The 24,236-nt window shown below is 39.3% G+C and overlaps 1 protein-coding gene across 2 annotated transcripts in view; it reads left to right on the forward strand.

Moving 5' to 3' along the window:
- Positions 1 to 23,523, forward strand: part of SSBP2 (single stranded DNA binding protein 2) — a 194,300-nt gene extending 170,777 nt beyond the window's left edge. For both annotated transcript variants that reach the window (XM_068423879.1, XM_068423880.1), the window contains 3 exons: positions 2,702 to 2,730; positions 7,550 to 7,648; positions 10,407 to 23,523. In XM_068423879.1, the coding sequence (XP_068279980.1) occupies positions 2,702 to 2,730; positions 7,550 to 7,648; positions 10,407 to 10,436 (158 nt within the window). In that variant the 3' untranslated portion in view covers positions 10,437 to 23,523. The remainder of the gene's footprint in view (positions 1 to 2,701; positions 2,731 to 7,549; positions 7,649 to 10,406) is intronic.
- The last annotated feature ends 713 nt before the right edge of the window (positions 23,524 to 24,236 follow it).

Genomic DNA, 24,236 nt, shown 5'->3' on the forward strand with positions numbered 1-24,236 from the left:
CTCTCAATGGGGAGGTGTCATTGTGACATGCTGGAGCACGTTCTTATCAATTACCTGGAAGTAAGTTATTACATATATTGATGTATGTGTTAAACTGGTTTTATCCTAACATTTTTATATCCTCATTTGTTCTATAATTAGCCATGTGTCTGCCAAGTATGAGTACTATTACTCTGTCCCCGTTAGCAGCTTCAGACAGGTGGCAATTTTAATGCACCCATGAATTCTTGTCAGGGCATGCAGAGGCAGGCAGAAGAGTGTGCTGTTTGACGTTTGACACGTGTGATTTTTGAAGGACTCAATCTAGGGGAGAAGCCTTGCACAACTCTGCCAAACACACACTGCTTTATCTCCTGACTATCCCAGCAAACTCTTTGCTCTTAGTCTTTGCTGGAAGGATGATAGACACTTGAAAGGGATTTTATGAAACAAGCCACAGATAAATAAATTGCATTTATACTTTCCTCTTCCATACCCACAAGGTAAATAAATACCTTGTTTTTATTTCTGCTCATACTGTAACACCAGGCCAGTAGCTCTGAATGTGGTTTTTGTGTTGTACTCTTTCACTTCTGTCTGCACCAAGGGGTGTTGGTCATGCAGGCAACAACAGGGGGGGAACCTCAGGCTGCAAAGCCTGCAGATCTCGTTCTTCTTCTGTCCCCCTGGTCCACCAGCAAGGTTCTCTTTTTATGTCCAGGAGCTGGCCCGGTGCCCACAGAGGCACCAGCAGCACACTGCTGAGCAGCGTTTTCCTTTATGGGGAGAAACCCAAGCAAGCTAGATACAGGTCAGGCAGGCAGAAGCCAAGCTGCCGGTGTTCCCCTTCCTTCTGTCCCCAGAGAAAAGCTCTGCCACCTTGCCAGCACAGGCATGGATCAACCTAAGCTCCATATCGTAAGCCTGTGCTACCATGGTGGGTAGAGATCTGTCACTCGTAGCCCACAAGTTGGAGGTTGTGAGACAGGAAGGCGAAGGGAGAAGTTCAAAGATGCTGTGACAAGATGAGGAAAAAACCCTAAGCCGTCAAACCTCATTTAGCAGACGTGTTCTGAACGATTAAAATACAGCAGTAGGCATCTATCTCCTAATAAAATTATCTTTTTTCCTAGGAAAGCATGTCCCTGAAATTCCTAGATTACTTTGCATAAGGACACCTTGTGTTTTTACAGCCTTTCTTTACATATTACAATCCTAAAAGGGATTGTTCCTTTAATTAATAATGATGTACATTACACTCAAATAAATGAAAAACTGTGTAAAAGGTAATCACATCTTTTTCTGTCACTTTCTATAGTCTGAGAATTATTTCTTAGCTAAAAGAAAAAATTAAATTGAAACAGTTATGTAAGGATTTTACATGCACCTAGCATTTGATTAGTTACTTTCTCTAGTGAAAATGATGACGTGCTTCATCAAATTAACGATGGCTGCTTGCTAGGGGTAACTTCATATCCAAACTGGAACTTGAGTTCTTTTAGGAGAGGAGGGTTGGGAGAGATACGCTGCATTCATTTCCATGCTGCAGTAGGCAGCAGTGTCTCATAATCAGATGGATAAATTGGTCAAGGTCCATCTTGAACGTCTCCAGCGTCTTTGACCACAGCCCTTCTTTGGGTATCTGTTCATAGCTCTGGTGGTTGGAAAGAAATCTTTTCCTGATTTCCACCAAAATTTATCCTTTGGGCCATGACAAAATAACTCTTGATAACATTTATGTATCTGATGTATTTATAGAGAGAAATCATATTCCTTTTCAGCCTTAATTTGCCTGGCTAAGTATAGTAAGCTATTTCAGTCTCCTCCTGCAACTCCATTTGCTTGATTGTTTTTCTCTGATACTCTTGTAGTTTTATACTCAGTACTCTTCTAGAATTTGTCTTCCTGAAAATAGGTGACCAGAATTGTTCGCTCGCTGTTGCTGCTAAAAATGCTTTTCTTGTTAAATCCATCCTGAAGTTATATTTCCTTTATTCTTGGCTTTACCTGAGTGAGAGATACAGCACGTGAAAAAAATTATTTTCAGTAGTCTTGCACTCGTATTTAATTTTACTTTGCTTCTGTTAGTCTGGTCCTCAGGATCATCTGCTTTCTTCTGAAAGGTACTGTCATCATCAGTGTTTGTAATGCATCAAAAGTTGATGTCATTTCAGCCCATTTCGGTAGTAGGCTTCTGCTTCTGGCAGGAAAGACATCGATGAAGCCCTCGTAGCTGACCTCAGTGATAATAGTGGCCTTTTTTTCCCCCGGGAATATAAACTTTTACTAGTCAGCCATGATTTTGCTTTTTTTTCTCAAGCTGAAGCAACACTTCCCATAGGTGGATATACCCCAAATTCATTGTGTTACCTGTACCTTACCATGGCTAAGAGGACAGGGAGGTTGGACGTACGGTTTCTTGAGTTGTGCTGGGCTGTCTCGTCCTGAAAGGATGCCATCCAAATAACCCATACAGATCAGAAGTGTGTCCGTCATTCTTTTCTCACTTTTCGCACTGGGTGTGCACACAGAGAAAGGACTAACGTTATTCCATACTGACTGCAAACTTTTACTAAGAGAGACATTGGGAAGGAAGTGAGATGATGCATGGTTGGTTATGTTTTAAAATATCGCTGTTACACTGTATATTTACTATGAAAAAAAAATTCTTAGGTTAACTTCAACTCAAAACTAACTGAATAATTGTCTATTTTAATTTAAGGCTCAGGAGACATGGACAGTATTTCCAAAGTGAGTATCTAATCAAATATTTGGAATTTTAAAAATGTTTCACTCTATAAACACGTTTTATCTTTGTTACAAAGCTTTTTGTTATGTATCTACATTTTCTGCTTGTCAACTCTTTGAAGGCTGTGCAGACAGAAGTAGTACTAATTGAATATTTAAAAACAATACAATCAGTAGGGAGTGTAAGTAGACTTATTCCCTACCACATAATAATGTGTATTAATGAAGGTGATTAATTATATCCAGTTCATAATCTGATCAATCATGTTATAATCTTCCATGCTGTTAAGACAAATGAACATAGTTCTAATAGTAAATTTTACTTAAATGTAAATTTGGGAAAATGTCATTAGGATGTTACTTTTATGCACTGCATGATTGCTTTTGTCACCTCTGTAAGGCAATGTTAATATCTTAATCATTAGTATAAGTTCCTAAAAGCTGGATTAAGGATTAGTTTCTGAAGAGGCACTATTTTGGTATTGCAACCATTAAATAGTTGGAAATTAATGTGAGTTTAACCTGCAGGGTTTTTGCATCCACGAAAATAATATTGTGCTTGAATGTGTCACTTCTTCCATAAAAACAATGATACTATATAGGTGATCATCATTAATTTAGGAATTAATGAGCTTATATGGTATTGATAAAGTGGCATAAGTCTGTCCCCTGCAAAACGCTATATTTTATACTCAGTGTCTTCAGATATAATTGACTGAAACAAATAAATATATTGCTACAGCAATCTCCTTGCACTTTGGTGCTCTTGATCTATAAATACAGAAATTAATGAAGAGGTTGTTTCAGTTAAAATTTTACTCCTTCATTTGTAACAAAATCCTGAACAATCTTCCAAGAACGGAGCATGAGTGTGTTTTGGGCATATCAACTGCTGGTGTGTTCTGGTTGCCCCAGGACCAAGTACCATGGTGCCGTTGCTAGATCTCTCCCAGGGCAGAGTTTGCCGTTTCAGATCTGCCTCAGGCTGGTCTGCACGTGCTCCAGTCACGCCAGGGACCTTGCCGTAGGTCTGTTCTCAGGAGCTATGATGAGATGCCAACATGTAGGGAACAAAATGCTCACATAAATTCTCATGGGTTAACACAGACGTTTGTAGTGCGAATTTATTGAGAATGCACTTCCATGTGTTCAAAGGCCAGGAATAATTCTTTGTTTAGTGACACATGTTTGTGTAGCCAAAGAGAAGGAGGAGGACCCTGTACAGGTCCCCAGTTTGTGGTCTTCTGGTGGTGTGGTATGGAAGAGGGATAGCTTGTAAAGTGTGCTTAGCGTGTATCTTTCCTGGAGAGAAGGACCTCGGCGATGTGTCCAAGGCCACTGCTGCTTATGTGAGGGAGCAGCGGCTATAGCAGTCCTATATTTTTGTACATTTTTGAGATCTGTAACATTTTCAGGCTCTGCAAAGAGTAAAATGATGGATTGAGATGACCATGTGTTAGTTGTGCCGTGCTTAGATGTGCAGTGATGAATTCGATAAAAGCCTCCAATGAGATAGGAAGCATACAGCACTTTTTAAATCAATGTCATATTTTTACTTCAGTGTTTTTATTGCAGACTGCAGCATTTTTTAAGGAAAAAAAAATGAAAACATTTCCATTAGCTTGCCATAGGATTTTTTTTTAAAGCCTGTATTCAGCTTGCTGGTATTAAGTATCAGTATATGTGCTAATAGAAGTATTAGGAGCTCTGAAAACTTGGATCCAAAAATTTACCTGGAAGTCTTGTAATTCGTTAACCTCAATAAATAACTCATGGAAATCACATTTTTTCCAAACAACTAAAAGAAAAGTACTGCTAACTTTGGAAGTGACAGAGTTTTCCTGTTACACCGTTATATCTTTTTCCGGGTGGCACTGCCCAATACGCAGCCTTCATGGGTAGTGGTAGAGTGTGTGGGTGGCATTGGTAATTTCAGGTAGGTAGTAGTACATAATGCTTTTGAAACTTGAATGGAAAAGTTCTGCTTGCAAGGAATAGCGGATTTCTGGGGTCGACACGTGCAAAATTATTGTGTGGCTGCCTTCTAATTTTGTACGCAGCTACCAGCATTGTTCTTGCTGAGGTAACAGTCTCCCCGTGTACGTCACTGGCTAGTTTTGCAGTTGGCTTTTTCACAAGTAGATTTACAGCAATGGAAATAGTTCGCTGAAGCTGGGGGTGCGCGTTGCTAGATGCACAAGTGCAGGCACAGGACTTCAGTAGAGTAAAACGCGTATTAGAGGAGCGGATTATCAGTTCCCAGGAGATGCAGAAAATTAATCCAGTCTTGGTAGAATCAGTACAGCTCAAGGAATTCAGAGCCACGTTTTCTAGAGAAGAGTTTAATTTAATTGGCTGAATGGCAAAACATGAAGATTTCATGAAGTAGGCTGAGATGGGGGAAGTAAATTAACTATTATGCATATTAAATAAACATTAGTAACCAGTGTTTCTTGCAGTGCCCATGGAATTTGTGCAGGCATCGAAGACATGCTTGCTTTGGAGAAACTCAGCTAGTGCCACAATGCTAGACCCCATACTGGCTGTAAAAGCAGCCCAGGGGAGTTGCTATAAAAGCATTTATGTCAGGAATTTGAACCTTTGTGGCTGGCGCACTGTAGCGATTGCAGAATGTCAAAGCTTTGCGCTACACAGAGCAAGATAATATAGGGGTAAATCCTCCAGGAATGAACAAAAGGGCGGGACAATCATATAAAACAAATGTGACAAGGACTTAGCGGATTTTAAACTTCATATTCATAGACTTTAAGGCCAGAAGGGACTGATGTCCTCCTGAATAACACAGGCAAGAGGACTTCCCTGAATTAATTGCTGCTTAAGGTACAATAGCTGTGGTTGAAGTAAAGCAGTAGTTTTCAACCTTTTCCAAGCTGAGGATGCCTAAATATTTGCTGAATAGCAAACTTAATTGTCTGATGTTAATCAACCAATTAGCCTTTTAGTTGTCTTTGATGGACCTGTTGTCCAGTGATTGCTGGAGATCTGGGGTTCACGGTTTCAAAAGCAGTGAACTAGACTGAAGATAGCAAAAGGGCAAAGGCGGGGTTCTTGACACAACTCTGTAAGTTGCATTTCAGGTGCTAATAAAAAACAGTTATGCCTGCATGTCACTTACATAATTAATTTTATATTTAATCTATAACTGAAAATAAATACACTGAGTTGGACCCATAAACGTACTTGGCCATTTGGATTGAGAATGGTGATCTTCCCTCAGGGGAATATGGTGAAAACTTAACAGCAGCCTTTCATTAATCATACAAAATACATTGCAAAGCAGACAGTATATACAGCCATCAGGCGTACCACTTTGCTAATGTAGTAGCAAAAAAGTTTGGTGAAACTGAGAACAACAGTTTTTGTTCTTCTTGGAGGTGAAGTAAATCTGTGGAACAGTGCAATATGTTGCAATATTTAGATTATGGACGGTGGTCAACATGGGACTTCATGATTACAAAGAGAAGCATGCAGAAATATGGTCTGAAGGGGAAGAAGAAGTCACAGCTATCCCGTCCCATTTTCTGTTCAGTGAACGCTCCAATGTACATCTTTAAAGCGCCAGTGTACAATAGATAGCCTTTGTAGTTCTGAGGAAGGTGCCAAGAAATTAAGGGGACTTTCTCTTTTTTTGATGTTTCCAATTTTTCATTCAAAGTTTGACCTGTTGCAGATTTAGTTATACTAAATGAAGACTGCATGCAGGTATTTTCAAAGTGCAAAATACCTGTTTTTTTTAAGGAAAAATCTCTATGCTAACAGACATACTGCTCAGGATTGTAAATGAGAATAGCATAAGAAAAAGAGGACACATTCACTTAGGACTTACAGCCATTATGGTTTGGTCACTTTGATCAAGATCACTACCTGGAGCTGCGTTTTGTTAGCTTGCCCATTGACTGCACCAGGTTTGTGTTAAATTTATTGTGACATACCAGATTTGCATTTGTATAAGTAAAATCTCAACAGCAGTATTGCATTCAGTTTTTCTGGATTAAAAAAAAAAAATCAAGGGAAGAACTGTTATAGACCTAAATGTTTCATAATGAAGTTCATGACTCGCCCCTTTCCCTAACTGCTCCTTTCCCATCACAAATCCTCTGTGAGTAGGAGTCTTAACAGTGATGGAAAGAGAATTGCCCGTGCTCCAGGCATGGTAGGGTACTGCAAATCAGCTTTGTAAAAACACCTAGCTAATTGTAGTGTCTACAGTAATCCTGTATTAGCTATTAACTCAGAATAATTCCTGTGACAATTACCTTGTTCCACCCTTTCTTTAAGTGACTGAATCTTAAAAGCATTTTCTGAACATTGCAGAGATGGTTGTGCACTTCTGTAAAAAAAAAGGAATTTATCTTCAGAAGCCTTTGTATTGTTATTATTTAGTAGCATTTCAGTTATACCTGGACATATTCATAAGTCACACATGTCAAGGCACACGCTCACAGACTTCACTGAGTTTGACCACATGATTTAATGCAGTGACAGAGCTACCTTGTATACCTGCTCCAGCCATTTATAGCTTTTCCTGACTTCAGCAGGAGAAGATGCTGGCTATGACCTGAAAACAAATAATTCTTGCTTCAGGGAAGAAAACATTACTTTACAGGCTAAAATTAGTGACTGAATCATGCAGAACCCCACAGAGGCTTATTTTTCATCTTTGGAAATCTCAGTGTCTTGCACAGTGCATCTTTGTGCACTACAGCATCGTGTAAAGCGTGCCTTCATCACACTTGGTGAAGCTGGGAAATGAACTGAGATCTTCAACACTTAATCTGTATTTTTACATCTTATTTAACAGAACTCTCCCAGTAATATGAGCATGAGTAATCAGCCTGGCACTCCCAGGGATGACGGTGAGATGGGTGGAAACTTCCTAAACCCTTTTCAGAGTGAGAGCGTAAGTATTTCTTTACCTAGGTTGTGTTTTTTTTTTTTTTTTGCTTTGCAAACCTTTATCTCTGCCATTTTGTTTAAAAGAAGAAAAATAACAAGAACAAACAGTTTTGTAGTGTACTTGTAATGCAGTACTGTGCTTTACATGTTTTTTTACTAGCTTCTAAAATTATAGTATTGATTCGACAAAATTTGTGCAAAATACTGCTAGAAGTTGAGCTGAAACTGGAAGATATGGGAGGTGTAGATTTACTGCAGAAACTCTTTTTCTAGATTAAGAGGTCAGTTGTCAATGAAAGTTAGACGGGCATTTGTGAGGCAGTATCCGAGCAGCTTAAATACGCACAGGTGGCAGATCCTTACATCCGAGTGTTTCAGTGTGTGGTTGCCCAACCTTTGATTCCTAAACAATGTGTTTTGCAGGGAATGTCTTCTAGAACAGGATCCACACTTAAATATATAATTGGAGCACCAGTGGATCTCACGTTGCAAAGATGCAGAGTGCTGTTAGAGGCAGAAGAAGCAAATGTTCCCTCTAGTGTTCATGCTGGGACAAATGATGCTTTTTTAGAATGGAGAACGCTTGAGGCAGCAAAAGGTGGTGTAAGACACATTACAAAGCAAGACTACAGTGTTTTCATACTCGTGTGCCTGAAGCTGAGTTTCTCAATCCACATTTAGGAGTGGCCTGATTTTTCAGAAGTGCTGAGTGACTTCAGCACTCTGTTCTTAGTGGGAATCACTGCTGCCAGAAGCGAGTGCAGCTTCATTAACTGCGCCAGTGGTGAATTTCAGCTCAGAAGTTATGACGAGTAAACACTTTCCATTAGATCACAAAACAGTCGAATTGCATGGCAAATTTCATGGGAGTCATATTTTGGGTTTTTTTGGGTGTGCTTCTTTAACTAGTGAAAAGGAAGAGTTTCTGCGTGTTAGCTGTTGGTGTCTTCATAAGGAGGGCACGTGTATTGGAGAAAGTTGGTTCATACAACCCAAACAGACTGATGTTTCAATATCTGCCGAAAAAACAGTAACCACAGAACCTCCATTAACTGTGATCCTTGGTCGTGGTAATCCTTGACTCACAATCTGGTGTGCGTTGCTTGTGCTGAGGGCAGGCAGCCCGATCAGCAGGTAGGCCAGTTCACCAAACTAAGGTCATGAAAAGAAGGACATCAGCTGTACTCAAAAGAAAATGAGTTTTCTCAGACACTTACTGGATTCTAGGTGCTCCTAGATGTCATTTTCCTACCTGGAAGAACCTGGGACCCAGTTTTCTCAAGGTCTTACATGAGATGTATGCCTACAAGGCGTGCGTTATGCATGCGACAGGCTTTCTATTCTACTTCTAGGTATCAGTTCCTCTCTAAGACGAGTCACATTGTAGTCCTTGGGAACTGTCTTGCTTTCTGATTCATATTTCGTTGCTTGGCTACTTAGAGTAGGCGTTATTATGAAGTCCTTTCTCAGGCAAATTTGCTGTTCAGTTCACCAGGAGTTTTGCTTCAGGGTGGGGAACAGCGCTTGGCTAACAGTAAGTTAAAAACCACAAACATCTTTAGATCATCTTTAGATTCCTTGTCCAAAGTGATTAATTGCCCAAGTACTTTGGCTCAGATACAGGAAATTGCTTGGACAGATGCTTTGCTTTAAGCATTTGGGTCGGTCTCTGACACTGGCTAAAGATAAGGATATTCTTACTGGCTTTACTGGCCCACTGTGGGAGAGCACAGCACATGACGGGACAGACACACCGTCAGAGACGTGACATGGGACAAAACAGACTTCACCCAAGGAGACCATTCTGTGCAGTTTACATGACAGGGAAGGCCCATCCAAAATACTTTTTCTAATATTCTTGGACACTTGGAAATGACCAGCTTGAAACTCCAGCTTTGGCAGGATTTCTATTGCATGTGTTTTTGCAAAAGCGAATTTATCTTTCTGTTTCTTGTATCAGTTTTCATAGTGCTAATACTTTCTGCATTTGAACATTTTCCTCTGCTAAGAAGATTTTAGGCCAAATTGAGTATTTCTACAGTCCACGATTTTCGATTTAAAAACAAATTAGGCATATAGATGTGCACTTCTTCTAGGCATTGTGGTGTCCCATTGATTATTGTGATGTGCTGCTAACTTGAGGGTAACTATAGCTTGTATAAGGGCTGCAGTTCACTTTGTGTTACAGTAATAATGTAATGTGGTGACTGAATTTTTGCTTCACGTAAAGGAGAATGGCCACTGATCCTTGATTCACCTGGCCTCCTAAAATTGATAGTACAAAATAATGTAGTCCAAAAAGCCTAGTTTAATTCCAGTCAGACATATCTTCACTCCCTTTTTTCCATAAAGTGATAAGAAGCTCTCCAAAATACTTGTGTGGTTCAGCTAACCGTGAATGCAGCTGGTCGACTTGAGACTAGCCATCTGCCTAGCTAAACCTGCCTCAGTAGCCACCACTGACCAGGAAAAGGTCTGCAAAGCATCAGTGAAGTATCAGTTCATCACACCACCCAGGTAACAGCAAAACAAGTCTTCAAGGGAGTTGGCTTTATCAGTAATAGTTGTATTTTTACATAATGAGAGAAGCACAACAGAAGTTACGATGCCACAAATTGAACTACAGCCTTTGCACGGTAAAATTTTAGGAGGACGTTCAAAGAGTGTGTTGACATTGGAACTCATTGCTGTGGTCCAGAAGTGGTTTTAGTTACCTGGGGGAAAAAAAACGATTGTTAAAATGTGGATTCCTCTTTTTTCAGTACTCCCCTAGCATGACAATGAGTGTGTGATCCATTAACAAGTCTCGCCATGAAGACCACAGTGAGTTGGCCCTCTTCAGAGAGCTACTGCAGAAGAAAAATATTCGTCCCAGTGTACAGTTTAACAAAAGGATCTCAGACACAATCAGACCCACCATTTTTTTTTCTACCATCTTCCCCATTTTGTCAAGAAAGTGGGTCCCAAACATGATTGAGGCAACTGTAAAGAGTGGCGTAACAGAACTGCCCAAGATGGAACTGCAAACAATTATCTGTGTATGTACGTGTGTGGGTTAGCGTATATGTATGTGTGTGTGATAGAGAAATACACACATACATATATAGACCTGCAGGACATTGTAAAATATTATCACATGACATCTTAAGTAGAAATGAGAAGTAGGGACTTTTATTCCATCTTTTTTTTTTTTTTCACGTTTACATTTTAATTGTTAAAATTTGCTTTCCCTCTCCCCTCCTGAACTGTTTTATGTTGCATATATCACTGCTTTATAAGTTATTTTTTAAGGTGAACTCAAACGATAAATTCTTCTGATTTTGTAAATGTCTGCCATTATGGATAGGAATAAAATTGCTTATAAGAGCTTTCATTAACTTGTGTTTGATACCAGTTACCCTGTGAATCACAAACTGTACTGTCTCAAGAAATAGAAGAAAGCTCATCTTAATTTTTGGAGAAATTTAATAATTTTCACCTAGTTTGGTGATTTTTTTTTAATCCTTTGCCTTTAAAAAAAGAAGCACTGAAGGTTATTTTTCTTCTTTAATTGAAGCCTAATATCTGCAATATCTATTTTAAATGGAAGCCTGAATTTGATACAAGCTTCTCAGTTTATATAGAGTACTATAAGGTTACTGTAAGTGAGCTCCAATTGCTATAGAATCTAGCAATAAAGTGTCAGGGCTTCTTCTGCCCTTGGAAATGAGTTTTCTATTTAGCATGATCTTCCGTAGTGGTGGTAGTTAGTGGAAATACAGTAGAGTCCTTATCACCAAAACCCTTTCTAACAATTTACTATTATGTTTCCCATTTTCATTGATTCTCAGCTGAATCTTAACAATCCATGGTCCTAATTATAAACAGGATTTCCCAAGCCCATTCAAAAAATCAGGTCACCCTGGTACTTGGGTATGTATTTTTTCACCACGTCCACCAGAATTAATTCCCCCAAAAACTTTTGAGTAAGCAGTCTTTTTTTTTTTTTTTTTGAGCCAAAAGAGGGAGTAAACTTTTTATGACTACTAGCCTTGTGAGGGTCTTCTTAACTTTTGCCATGAACAGAAGAGGAACAAAGGTCTGGGCCATTTTATAAGGAGGTCAGCCTATTAGACATGAAAGCTGGGGACAGAATGGAGAAAAGCGTATGGTCTTAAAGGAAATGCTTCTGGAAGCAATCCCATGTCTCTTCAGGCAAAGCTCTAAACCCAAGATTATGGTACATTTAGTTCCTAGTGACTTCTAGCTCCCCCAAGAAAAGAGGAGTTTTCAGTTGTGCAGTGATCAAAAGGTTGATGATCAGGAATGTGGGCACAAAGTGGCTTAACAAAAATTCATGCCGCAAGACAAAAAGCAAAGTCCCCTCCTTGGACTATGCATATAGAAGAGCCACTTACACAGGAAGAGCAGTTCTGAGATGTGGTATGTCCATGAAGTCTTGCGACGAGATTTTTTTCATGAAGTTGTGATAAAGAAGTGTATGTAATGGGCTTATTGTGACGGTAGGTGCACATGATGGGTTGTGTAAGGAATACTACAATCTCTTAACTCATTTTTATTTACATATATTCTATATATATATAGACACACATATATACATATATAATATATGAAAATAAAAAGGTGTAACACTTTCTACTCTCTTGTTAGGGCTATTCAAAGATTAAACTCTTGGAGGCTTAAATTTATGTTAAAATGTCATATTTTGGTAGCATGACTTTTTAGTAATAATAACTACTTTGATTAGTTGTAAACATAAACCAGATAGTCATTATATTGTGGACTTTATTCCCAGTGATTGTGAAGGTTACATTCATTTGCTTATCTTTGGAAAACACTTTGTTGCTGTCTCAAACGATGCTAGAAGCCCCTACTATGGGTTTGAGTTACAAAAACACAAAATCAGATCCAGTTTCCTCAGACCCTTCGCTGTTGTCACGAACAGCACTGGTTTCAGTGGCTATGTCCCCAGTGCACCCCAGCTCCTCCCATAAGCACTGCTGATCCAGGCGTCCCCTTAGCCTGCATTTGACACCTGTAGTATCCTTGGTAGCCTCCTAAGAAGGACTTTAGGACTTTTCTCTGCCCAGTTTCAGTCAGGTGAGGTCCCTGCTGCTGGGCTAAGGTAGATGGATATGTCTGGGCTATGCACCAAGTGCCATGCATGAGGTGAGTGTGCCCTCGAGTGAGCTCTTGAACTGTTGAGCGCAGCTGGGGTCTGTTGTGTGTCTCCAGGAGAACCCCCTGTCCTGTGCCACGCCAGGCTGGGCTCCTGCAGGCGAGCAGGGTGTCCACTGAGCACGCAACAGCTGGCCGCGGAGGCATCACTGAGGGCTCACTCACAAGACAGAGTACGTGCTGCTTATTACTCTGGCAAAATTAAGCAGAATCAGGGCTTAGTATTAATCAGAGACCATATTTTTTTTTTCTTCCTGAATTTGGCATTATCTGCAATAGTTTTAGCTTATTGGTGCCTGTTAAGGGTGGAAGTCTGACCATTAAATTAAACCTGCGCAAAGAAACCCCTTAAATGGAACTGCCAACACGTATTGAGTATCCTTATCAAAATATGTTATCCTAATTTATATATGAGAGTATAACATCCTTTCAGGCAATTAATTTTTCTTCTGTAGTTCTTTCGAACTCCCTTCTATACAATTTTTCTTACTGCCAGCACATCTTTGTTTCCCCTTTCCATTTCTTTTCCAAAACATTTATATCAAATTAAACATGGCTGCACTGATCCTGCAGCATTAATCTCAGTAAATACATTCCTGGCTTCACAATGAACAGGATCAGGCCCTGCTTCTCATGGCCTGTCATTCTGTGCCCTAGTATTGCAAGTTACTAGGTATGTCTGGCACCAATCATACCTACGTAGCCCCACAGACTGGTGGAATAAAAGATGTGCCAGCTTGCAAAATTTTAGATTTGGAAGATCTGCTTGAATACTCGCTGCATACCTTATTGTTAGAATTTTAGTCAGATATAAGGAGACCTAATCTCTTGCTTTCTGTAGGGAATGCTTACATTCCCTGTGCTTACATACATGAGTAGAGTTATTTACACAAGCGTTAGCAGGACCAGGGGATTATAACTATATGTAGGTTCTGCAGCTGAATATTAGAAAACACTCTTATGTGCTAAATACTCAATTTTAAAATTATATGTATCCCTTTGTTTTTTTAAAAAATATGCATAGAGCTTTTTGCTTGTTCATTTCTTTTCTTTGTTTTGCTTGTAAATCCTTGTAGGATTTTTGTCATATCTAGAGTATTAATGTGGAAAGAAAGACTATTTCCGAGCACTGACTTTTAACTCCCGCTTATATTTCTAATGCACTAGATATCAGTGTGTAGTGTAACTGCTGCTGTTTATAGCTGTCCTTATGCAACAGCATTATTGATAATGTCAGAACTTCTCCAGCTCTGGGAGGAATTTTATTTTGAGTGGTGCAGGATCATTTTTCCACGCTGGGTTTTAGCTAGATTTCTCTCTTATTATAGAAAAAAGTAGATCATGATTCTGTAAATGGGTCTTTCAGGCAAGGTTAAAGTAAGGCTTTTTAAAAACAGACATCCAGCTGTTGCTTTCCCTTGCAAGGGGAATATGCAACAAGAAATACATAGGCTGATTATTTATTTTAAATAATTCAAATTAGGAAGAAGTGAATAGAATCTTGCTTCTTTATGGATAGCAATGTGTCAGAAGGACAGCTTCTTGAACTGGCTAGAAATCATTTGAATTTTCCCCAGTTCTGTGGCTAGCAAATGAAATACTGCATGTAAAGATGATTTGGATTTAGATAGGTAATTTAATGAGGGACCAGCTGTTACAATATTCAGTGTTGAACATTTTATTCTTTTTTTCTCTTTACCAGTCAAATTGAATTTTCAGCTGATACATGTTGCACCAATTTCTGTTTCTCAGATCAGTTAATTATTTTTAAGTGTTATCTCCTGTTCCTAGTCAGCTCTGATTTTTTGTTGTTGTGGTTGCTAAATATGGATTAGATTCTTCAAGATTTGACCCTACACGTTTTCATTTGGAGAATGTAAAATAGAGCTTAACAATGTAAAAAACAAAAAAAAAATCAGTGAAGGAAAATTTATTTTTCTTTAATTCACTGTAAGTGATGATACAACCATCCCAAACACGCTTGGGTTTGGTTGCGCCCCTAAGGATGGGAATCCCAACAAAGCACATCTTTCAAATAAACCCCAAAAAACTCTTTCAACAGTGGCAGCTCATTTCTCTTCAAACTGATCACACTAAGGATCTAATTCAGGATTCAATGATACAAAACAACGATAAAAATTCAGTACACTCAGAGATAAATGAGTTAGATTTAAATTTTAGTGTGTGCAGCTTCCTTTCTTTTCCAGACATTATTGGCTCAGTCCTATAAGCGGCTGCTCCTGCCAGTTGTCCTGCTCAAACTTTGACGAAACCGCTCACATAAAGTAATTTTTTTGGTAGGATTTCATCCTGATCTAGGTGAAATATATAATTTATCTGAGGTGTGACGTTATTTGACAGATGTATAAACTGAGTAAATACAGCAAAATACAGAGGGTCCTGATGAAATTACCGAAGTGATGGTTCAACCTGAAAAACAAAGTCCTTACCTAAAATACTGCTTTGAGTGCATGCATGCAGATTGCCTGCCAGTGCTGTTATCTTGGAAACAAATTACAGTAACGAATTTAGAGAAAGTAAATGGATCGTCTACTCAGCACAGTAAAAGTCTGATCTTGCCAACACATTCCCATTTGTTTGAAATAAAGCCTGCACGTAGTTAATTTCAGACAGATTTAAGAATACTAGTAGTATCCCGCAGGAAAGTGGGAATGCTAATATGCTAAAACCATGCTTGAGTGTGGACAAGCCTAGAAGCTCAAATTAAGTCTTCCCTAAACAGACATTATTTTAAAGATTTTACCAGTGCAGGTGAATATTTATGTATCAATAGTACCAATATGCGGAACAGATTTGGCTTTCTTCTGTTTCTTATTTTACTAGAGCATTGTTCACTGCTACGTGAGCTATTTTTGTGAACCGGTCCTTCCGTCTTGTTTTCAATTGTGCAGCCGTAGTTTCCCTCAACATAGCTAACAGCTTTGCAATTTTTAGTCCAAACCTCTGTTTGGTCACTGTTCTTCATTTAAGCTTAAAATGTGTAAGAAAGCCTGTCATGTAATGGGAAAACTTGCCATAAAAATGTATAAAGGTTTTCTTGGGTACCTGTTTTCACATTTAATAAAAATGCAATTTTCAGTTATAATTTGAAATGGTCACTTTCTAGCCACTATTTAATTTCTATGTGCAAAAGGAAACAAATTACCTTTTTTAAAAAAATTTATTTGAATTTGGCATCATAAGTATTTGCTGAAAGACATTGTTTTGGGGAAATCAGATAAAAACGAGATTTACTGCCCAGTTGCTCCAAATAATACAGCTGGACTTTTATGTTGAAAGCTCCTTCCACGTTCTCAAAAGTGGTTTGCCTAACATCTGATACTTCTGATGAGTGTGTAAGAGCCTAATTCACAAACAGCCGTTTCATTTGTCTGTTCCGTGTGTTCACTGTATCTCATGGATGATTCAGGGTGCCCCTTAGCTGTGCAGGGTTATGTGGTTGTATCTCGCAGAAGAGTAACCGAGTGGTCAAGCAGGCTTGTTCACAGGGTCTGGTAATTAAGGACTGGATAATTTATCCACCAGCTGTGCCCAGCTGTGCGCTCAGAAACTACCTATTCGTACACTACCTCGCTGTTCTCTTGAGAACTTGTACTATTCTTCCTTGCAGTTAGGTCTGGGGGCTCCTTTAAGATTTTACAATGCTGAGAAAAGAGGTTTAATTTTGCTAAGAGAAAATTCTGGCAGTTCAGTACCAGTTTTCATAGGGAATCAGCACAAAACATGGGGATTTTGAAAGGTGATAGCATTTTCTGAGCACGCTGGGCATACTAGGAAATAGACCATACGATTTAGAAGTTTGGTCTGTTACAGAGATACACACAATTCTTCAGATTAGGGGGGAGTTACAATAACCATGACCAAACCTATGTTTGTCCCTATAGAGTGAAATCATCACTAATTGCTTTTGATGTGAAGAATTATTGGTATGGAACAACTGCTCCGATCCTTGAGGAGCCAAATTATCAACTGGATGAACTGGATATTTGTAGGCTTTATTTCTGTCGTTTAATCTTCATGTTTTCTTCTCATTTGGATCTTCCCATTAAATGTACCGTGCCAGATCTTTGCACAAAAATAGGAACAATTTGCCCAATAAAGTTGTTCACATCTCTAACTACAGCCCCTACTACAGAGAGTTTATTTCGTTAGAGACATTGAGCATCACAAGAAATAAGGAGTGGCAGTGCAATCCCCAGCAGAGGGGTTTGGTTTCTTCATCTGGGCAGGTTGTAGACCAGGGACTGCGATATCCATGGGCTACACCTTCTGTTACAGATGAGCGGAGTGCAGGTGCGCTTCCAGCGGGTGTCAAAGTCCATCTCCAGCTGGAGCACAGAGCATGTCGAACAGTTGAGCGGAGAAGACAAGCAGCGTTTGCTGAACTGCCACTTAAAAACATGACATTCAAAAGCAGATGTGGGCTGTTCCCAGGTCTATTCTCATTTTTCTGATTAACCTCCTGGTTTTGATTTGGTTTACATTTCCATTAATGGTTAAGGAAGAGAGTAAAAGTTCCTAAACTAAGGCTGAACTACAGACATGGAAGAGTGGCATGAGTAAAGTGGAAGCTGGAGCTTTCTGTTAGTTGAAAATCAAGTAAATTTTTATGATTTTTTTTTTCAGGACAAAAAGCGTCCATACAATAAACTTTCTTAGCCTTGTAGTGGCTATTTGAGAAGTGTGAAGCAAAATGCTGTACATGCTTAGAGACCAATTTTGAGGGCTTCTTTTTTTTTTTGTGGCAAGTATCCCCTTGCAAAAATGTGGCGGTGCATCTATTTCGTGCATGTTTGCCTAAAACCACAAAAATAAACCAATTTTTTTTATGGATTGCTGTACATGCGTCTGTCAAACACTTGTTTCTGGTGAGGAGAGGAGGAATATTTGATAACTGGTGGGTTAGCATATTTATGTGAATTACTTAAAGCATTGGTAAACTATTGTCAACTTTGTTCACGTTGCACAAGATACTCTGTGTAGTCCACTGCTGGCATTATAACCTCAGTGATCCATGCATATTCTGTAAATTCCTGTAGGTTTTGTGTAAGAAACCTTGTCACCATTGCTTACTACTGTAAATTCTTGTTTTGAAGCAAGAGGTGGCTTTTGATTGTACAGCCGTGTGTATTATATCCTACAACAGTACTTGTTCTGTCATCGAAACTTGCTGTTCACGTATAGTTAAAGCTTTGTTAAGCACGCTTAGTGGTTTCAGAGTTTATTTCAAACAGCAGATATATAAGCCATTTACAGGAATCGTTGAATCAAATGTTAACGTAAGAGAATTCAACCCAGTTCGTGTCCATTTTTGAGAGCGTGGGGTTGGGTTTCGGCAGCCCACGGGCAGCTGTCGTTGAGCACACGTCGTGGCTCCATGCAGGGGACTGCACAGGAGGGAAGGTCTCTCCCCAGCCCAAGGCAGGCTACGGGACCTCAGCCAACTGTCACAGAGAGACCTGCAGGCTTCCTGGCACTAAGTGAGCAAAGACATAGTAGCTTTTCCTCTGGTGAATCTTTTTTTTTTTTTTTTCCAAAATCTGCATCAGTGCCAGGACAGAAACCTGTCTCTGAGGGTATGCAGGGGGTAAGGAAGCACTGCATCATATTGTGTCCTTGTCCCCAGCTACCATAGGCTATACATGAAGTAATGTTTGAAGGGGAATTTAATTCTTTGTCTATTTATCGAGATAGAAGAATAACCTGAATTCTTGGACTCTGGATTCTTCTTTATTAGTATGTTATGACATACAACAAAGGCCTGAAAATGTGTATGTGTTCTTTGCTGGTTTCTGACATCAGAAATTCAAGTCCTGTCTAGACTGAAAGCCAATGATGGGACAAGTGAAAAAGCTGGGAAAGTTGAAGGGGATTCTTACTGGGATTTTTTAAAGTCCTGTGTTTTATTTCTTTTTATTGATAGTTTAAATTACTAGCTTAATCTTTTGAATAAAGGCAGTCTTTGTTAGTGGCCTTGCACCTTCACCCTTTCACATAAGACTTTGAGTACTTGCAATAAATCATACTTCCAAGCCACTCTGTAGATAAATTGCCTGTATTTCTAAGGTAAAAAAAAAAAATGTTTCTACAGATTACGTCAGCCCTTTACAGAGAACAACAGGGTAATCCCAATCCCATAATCCCAATTATTTGCAGGTCACATTTAAACAATTACGCAGATGTATTTTAGACAAAGAATGACTTTGAACATCATAAATGAACCTAATGTTCAAACTCCAGTCTTTGGAAATAAAGTAAACCTCAGTAATTTTCCAAACCAGCAAGAATTAAGTTTGTTAATATAAATATTAATGTAGAAAATGCATGCAAAACTTGATACTGCCTCTGACCTTAATATTGAGAATATTGGGGATCTCACAAAGTTTGTGTATTTCAGAACAGCTGTATTTCTCCTCCATGTGTGCTTCATCTTCATTATTGATGGCTACAGCAAAGAGCCAATCCATGCTGCACTGAAAGAGTTCAACGGCGTGGCGATACAAAATTCTCATAGCGTCATAAATACGCGGACCTGCGCGCGTGTCATGTTAGGATGAGTAATCTCTCTCCTGCAAACTTCCCCAGACCTTGTGTGTAACTTTTAAAAGCAGCCCCTGGGATGGTTTCAGAAGGGCAGCGGTCTGTGTTGATGAGAGGTCCAGCACGCTGCCTGACAGCAATCCCTTTCCAGACGGTTTGGGGTCTTGCTTTGGGGAATTGTAACTATCCCAACTGCAGCCCTTGGAAGGAGTTGTACCACAGACACATCTTTTGTTTGAAGCCCGTAGACTGTGTCAGAAAACAGACCTGCCCCTGAAGGCTTCCCTGCTTTCAAAATCCTTTTTGAAATATACAGCTGTTTTGCACAGCTGTTGAAGTGCTCAGAGGTTCGGTGGCGTTGGCTCTGGTGTACCAGAATACAACCCTGTGTGCGTTTGTATGTTGAGAGAGGGCCTCCCCTCAGAGAGTGCCTCTGACAGCCAGCGTAGCACAGCTCTGGGAATCTGGTCTTCAGAGGAGCCACCTTGTCTAAGGACCAAACAAGGTCATAAGATCAGCCTCACTGTTTTCTCTTTTAAAAGTTCCTTGCAAGACTGGGGAGCTGCAAAGACAGGGATTGTGTGGGTCACTAACCACCAAGCGTACCTGGGCTGGAGCCCCAGACAAGGCTGTTACAGACTGTTTTTTTACTGTAACGGTGACGCTGTACCACCACATCAGACTTGTTTCAGCTCCACGCTGTGGCCTGATTCATCCTACTCTAGCTGCCTAAAAAATTACCAGCCTAGATCTCTTCCGTAAGTCAGAGGAGGGACAGAAGAGGAGGTGCCTCTTGAATCCAAAGGTTTATAGCTTCACATCCCCGTACACACAAGTGTATTTATTTGACCCCGGTATGGGCAAGAATAATGCAGCTCCTAGGAACCTGCATCTGTCTGGCTTCCAGATGAATTTCTGAATCCTTCAACCTCAAACATGAGATTTCTGCCCTAGTTTGCCATTTTCTCCATTTTTATTTCCTCTTTTATAAACAGGTGTAACTTGAATTAACTTGCTTGAACAATTCTGGAAGGTTTACGCCTGCCTAGAAAACCTCACGTTTATTTGTTAAGCGGGCTTTCTCACTCCTTGCTGGCACCGATTCATTCATTGAACGCAACACATGAAGAAACCATTGCATAGATGAATAAACACCAGCAATAGCATAAGTTGCTTTTAAATTCAGCTGTGAGGTTGTAACTAGGATATTAATGTTCATACTTCCTAGGGATGGCTAAAGATTCCTTCGCTGAAAGCTTTAATAAAGCTAGGAGCTCCTAATTCAGGATTGTGAGAATACAGGTAGTAATGGCAGTTTGTGGGGGATTTTTTGCTAAACTTCTGGTAAATGTATATGATTTCACATGCTGGTTTGGAGATGAGGAAAGTATAGATAGACCAGATCTTTGCAGACAGCGTTACTGTGGATTAGCAAAGCCCTTCTATAGCAGGTTCCCCCTCAGGCTTGCACCACACACCTACCTTATTCTAGTTCAGCTTGATATCTCTCTTCATTAACTGCCGGTACAAAATCATAACAGCAGTTGTACCAATTCTTGTTGCGAGCTGAGGAACAGCTGAAGTTTAAAAAAAAGAATGTTGCAGCTGTCACCTTTTCACCTTCATGAAGTGTCCACATTCTCGCAGCTGGGCCTGAGACAGCAGCTGCCTCCAAAGTTGCCATATAACTTCATCACGCAAAAGTGGGAGTAACTTTTTGTGAGTTTAACAGGAGTGGTATTGATATATTTGCTTTCTTTTCAGAGTTGTGAGTCAGCCGGTATTGAAAATTATATGCATCTTGTGTAGCTATGAATAGAAAAATTGAGAATTGTTTTTTATTATATGCTAGTACAATCCCTGCTCTGCTGTTCAATAATTTGAGTGCCGAACTTAACCAAAATGTTATCTTCATGAATTCTCTTAGCCTCATCTCTGCATGAAAATGGGTATGAATTTCCGGTTACTGCTTCTGGGTTCTCAGTGAAGTCAGGGCCAAAGGTAAAACAGTTGCGGTGGGAAAAATTGCTGTGGCAGCCACTTACTGACAACTTTTCAGCTGCATAAAGCCATTCTGTCTGTCATCTGACACTCTTCCAGTTTTCTCGGTGGATCACCCTGTTCTTGAATATCTTGATGGATATTGTCAGCCAGTGGAGGAGAGGTGGGCAAGCTCACCACCCAGGAAGGGTAGAAATGTAGCAAGTAATGAGCTATCTTCTCTAGCGATCATTTATTTTTAGTGCTTATCTTTTAATTAACATTTGTATCTTCAGTTATTATTTTACCATTCAGTATCTTGAGGTGGTATGAGCAAAAATATATGAATATATATAATTTACAAGAAATATAGGCTTGTATCATGCCTTTGTAATTCTCTTCAGCTTCAGTATCTATAAGCTACGAGCAGACAAACTTCTTTCTTCCCTCTTTTGAGGTGTTCTTTACTATTTAGTAGCCGCTGGCTTCATTAATACTGGCTATTTGAGTTTTCTGGGGTTAACATTTGTGTTTTCCTGGGTGAAAATGCCATAGTATCCTCACCAGACATAAGCACAATGCCGTATCACTGCAGTGCATGCTGTCTCTTAGCTTCTCTCTACATGTGCTTGCACGTTGGAAATTTAGAAATGCTGCTGTATAAATTGCTACGTTGCTTACCCAATACAGGTGTTTTTTCTGCATCCCTTTTTTGCTTGAAACTCCCATTAACTTGAAAGTTAGTGATGGATTAACAGGGGGGTTTTGGAACCACAAAGGGTGCAGGGAGCAACTCTTCAGTAGTTTACAGGCTGCTGTAAATTAATGTCTTCTCAGCAAAGAAATGTAGCATTTTAGCAGTAACTTCCTAGTGAAAACACTGAGCGTGCTTATCACTTAAGATTTTAGGGGAAAAAAAAGTGTCAGACTGTGTAACTGTCCCTCATCTAATCTTGACACTTAACCAGTAATATCCAGTGAGGTATGAACTTCAGCTTTATCTACATGTTCACAATACACCAACCAACGCAGAACTGCCACGTTCTAGCATCGCAGCTACACAAGAAATCGCAGTTTTTTTAAGAGTTTTGATTTTTTTGTTTCTTTAACAACACATTTTCACCGCGGAAGTATTTTTCTATATAGTTACCTGAGGCTTCCTTTCACCAACCAAAATAGTCTGTAGCCTTCTGCACTGTGAAAGGCAAGCCCTGTGGAGAAACATGGGCTTTGCGCTTGCCCAGAAAATCAGCAGAAATTTCATCCAAGCCATAAAAGCCTCTTATGTTATTCTGTGTTTAGGTAATTAAAGCAATTAGGGGTAGGAGCTTCAGGAATAACGAGGTCTCTCTATCCTCCATTTTACTCTCTCTCTCTGTACTTCATAGGGATCGAAGAGTTCTTTGTTCAAGGCTCAGCTGTGTCTCTTTAAACCAGTGCAGTTTAAGCATCATGTGAAATTCAATTTATGGGGATAGCATTGGAGTGTGAAAGATTTACTTTTGGTAGCAAGGAGTAACACATGTCCTTGCGGGCATGGACGCTTGCAAACAAGTCTGATATCGAGAATTTAAAAAAAAAAAAAAAAAAAAAAAAAATCAAGATGGTACCAGTACGTCAGAATCTCTACTACAGTGGGTTTTTTAGCTTTTGTCATTTGTATTTTATTTTGCGGGAGCGGAATGGGGAATCTCAGATCACATGGGGAATTTTAGAAGTATATCACTCAACAATCATTTTATAAAGTCTAACTTCAAAGTGCACTATGATTTATTACAAAAATATATTTTCTTCTGTTTGCCGACATGGTGGTTCCATTTTGTGATGAGTTAAACTAAGCAGTTGTTAATTTGTTGCACTGCCTAGCTGCATGAATTCATCCAGTGTACATATGTACCTGTGCAGCATTACTTTGGGTTTTGTATTTGAATTTGCAGTATTGATTATTATTTTTGTATTTTACTTTGCCTCTGTTATTGGAATTGTAGTAAACATAATTTATACATAAGATTTTACAACTGTTTTGCAACTGAAAAGTCTTCTTTAAGTTGTAAAGTTTTATTGATGGATACTCATTAAAATGGTATAAGAATTATATTAACAATTGTTTTGTGTTTTGATGCTCTCTGTACATAAATATATGTCTATTTATCTGTTTAATGGTGCTTGTGTCTTGCAATTTTGGATACATTTTAGAATAAAGTTTCATTTTACAAGAAGCACTTGTATTTTCAAAAGCTGTGTCAACAAAACCCCCTTTTTTCCATGAATAACTAGGGTTATGACAGAAACATATGAATCTCTAAAACATTTATAACTTCAGGCAGTAATACATTTTTTTCAATAATATAGAAGTAGATAGTCTACAGATGCACAGCTGCATACTGTAGTTGATTTACTGCAGTAAGTGACATCAGTATTTAAAACTTCCCAAAAAGATCCATTCTGGAGGTGTGTCCTACAGCTGCTGACTCCATTGGTAAGAAAAGATTTGTGAATGTGTTAACGATGCCACGATTATCACATTAGTCTGTTATTTTCCAGGGAATGCTAAAGCTCTCCAGTCATGCATACATCTGTTAAAATACAGAAAGAATTCTGGTAGAAACCGAAAAACCAATTCCAGATTACAGGCTTCTGTGGAATTTTGGTTCTTAATCAGACCTCCTTTGCAACCCCCTTGTTCTATACCATTTCTCAGAATAAATTCTAACCTGGATGAAAGGCAGGCCTGGAGCAGTTACGCTATTAGTTGAGTGGGCTGCTAGCTATGTGCAGTATGATTTAATAGTACTCCTTGCTCGCTCTAGTGGCTTTACTTTACGTAAGATTTATTCACATCTAATACTGAGCTCATCTTTTATTAATAAAAT

The sequence above is a fragment of the Nyctibius grandis genome, chromosome Z, assembly GCF_013368605.1.
Source record: "Nyctibius grandis isolate bNycGra1 chromosome Z, bNycGra1.pri, whole genome shotgun sequence".
NCBI classification, from domain to species: Eukaryota; Metazoa; Chordata; class Aves; order Nyctibiiformes; family Nyctibiidae; genus Nyctibius; species Nyctibius grandis.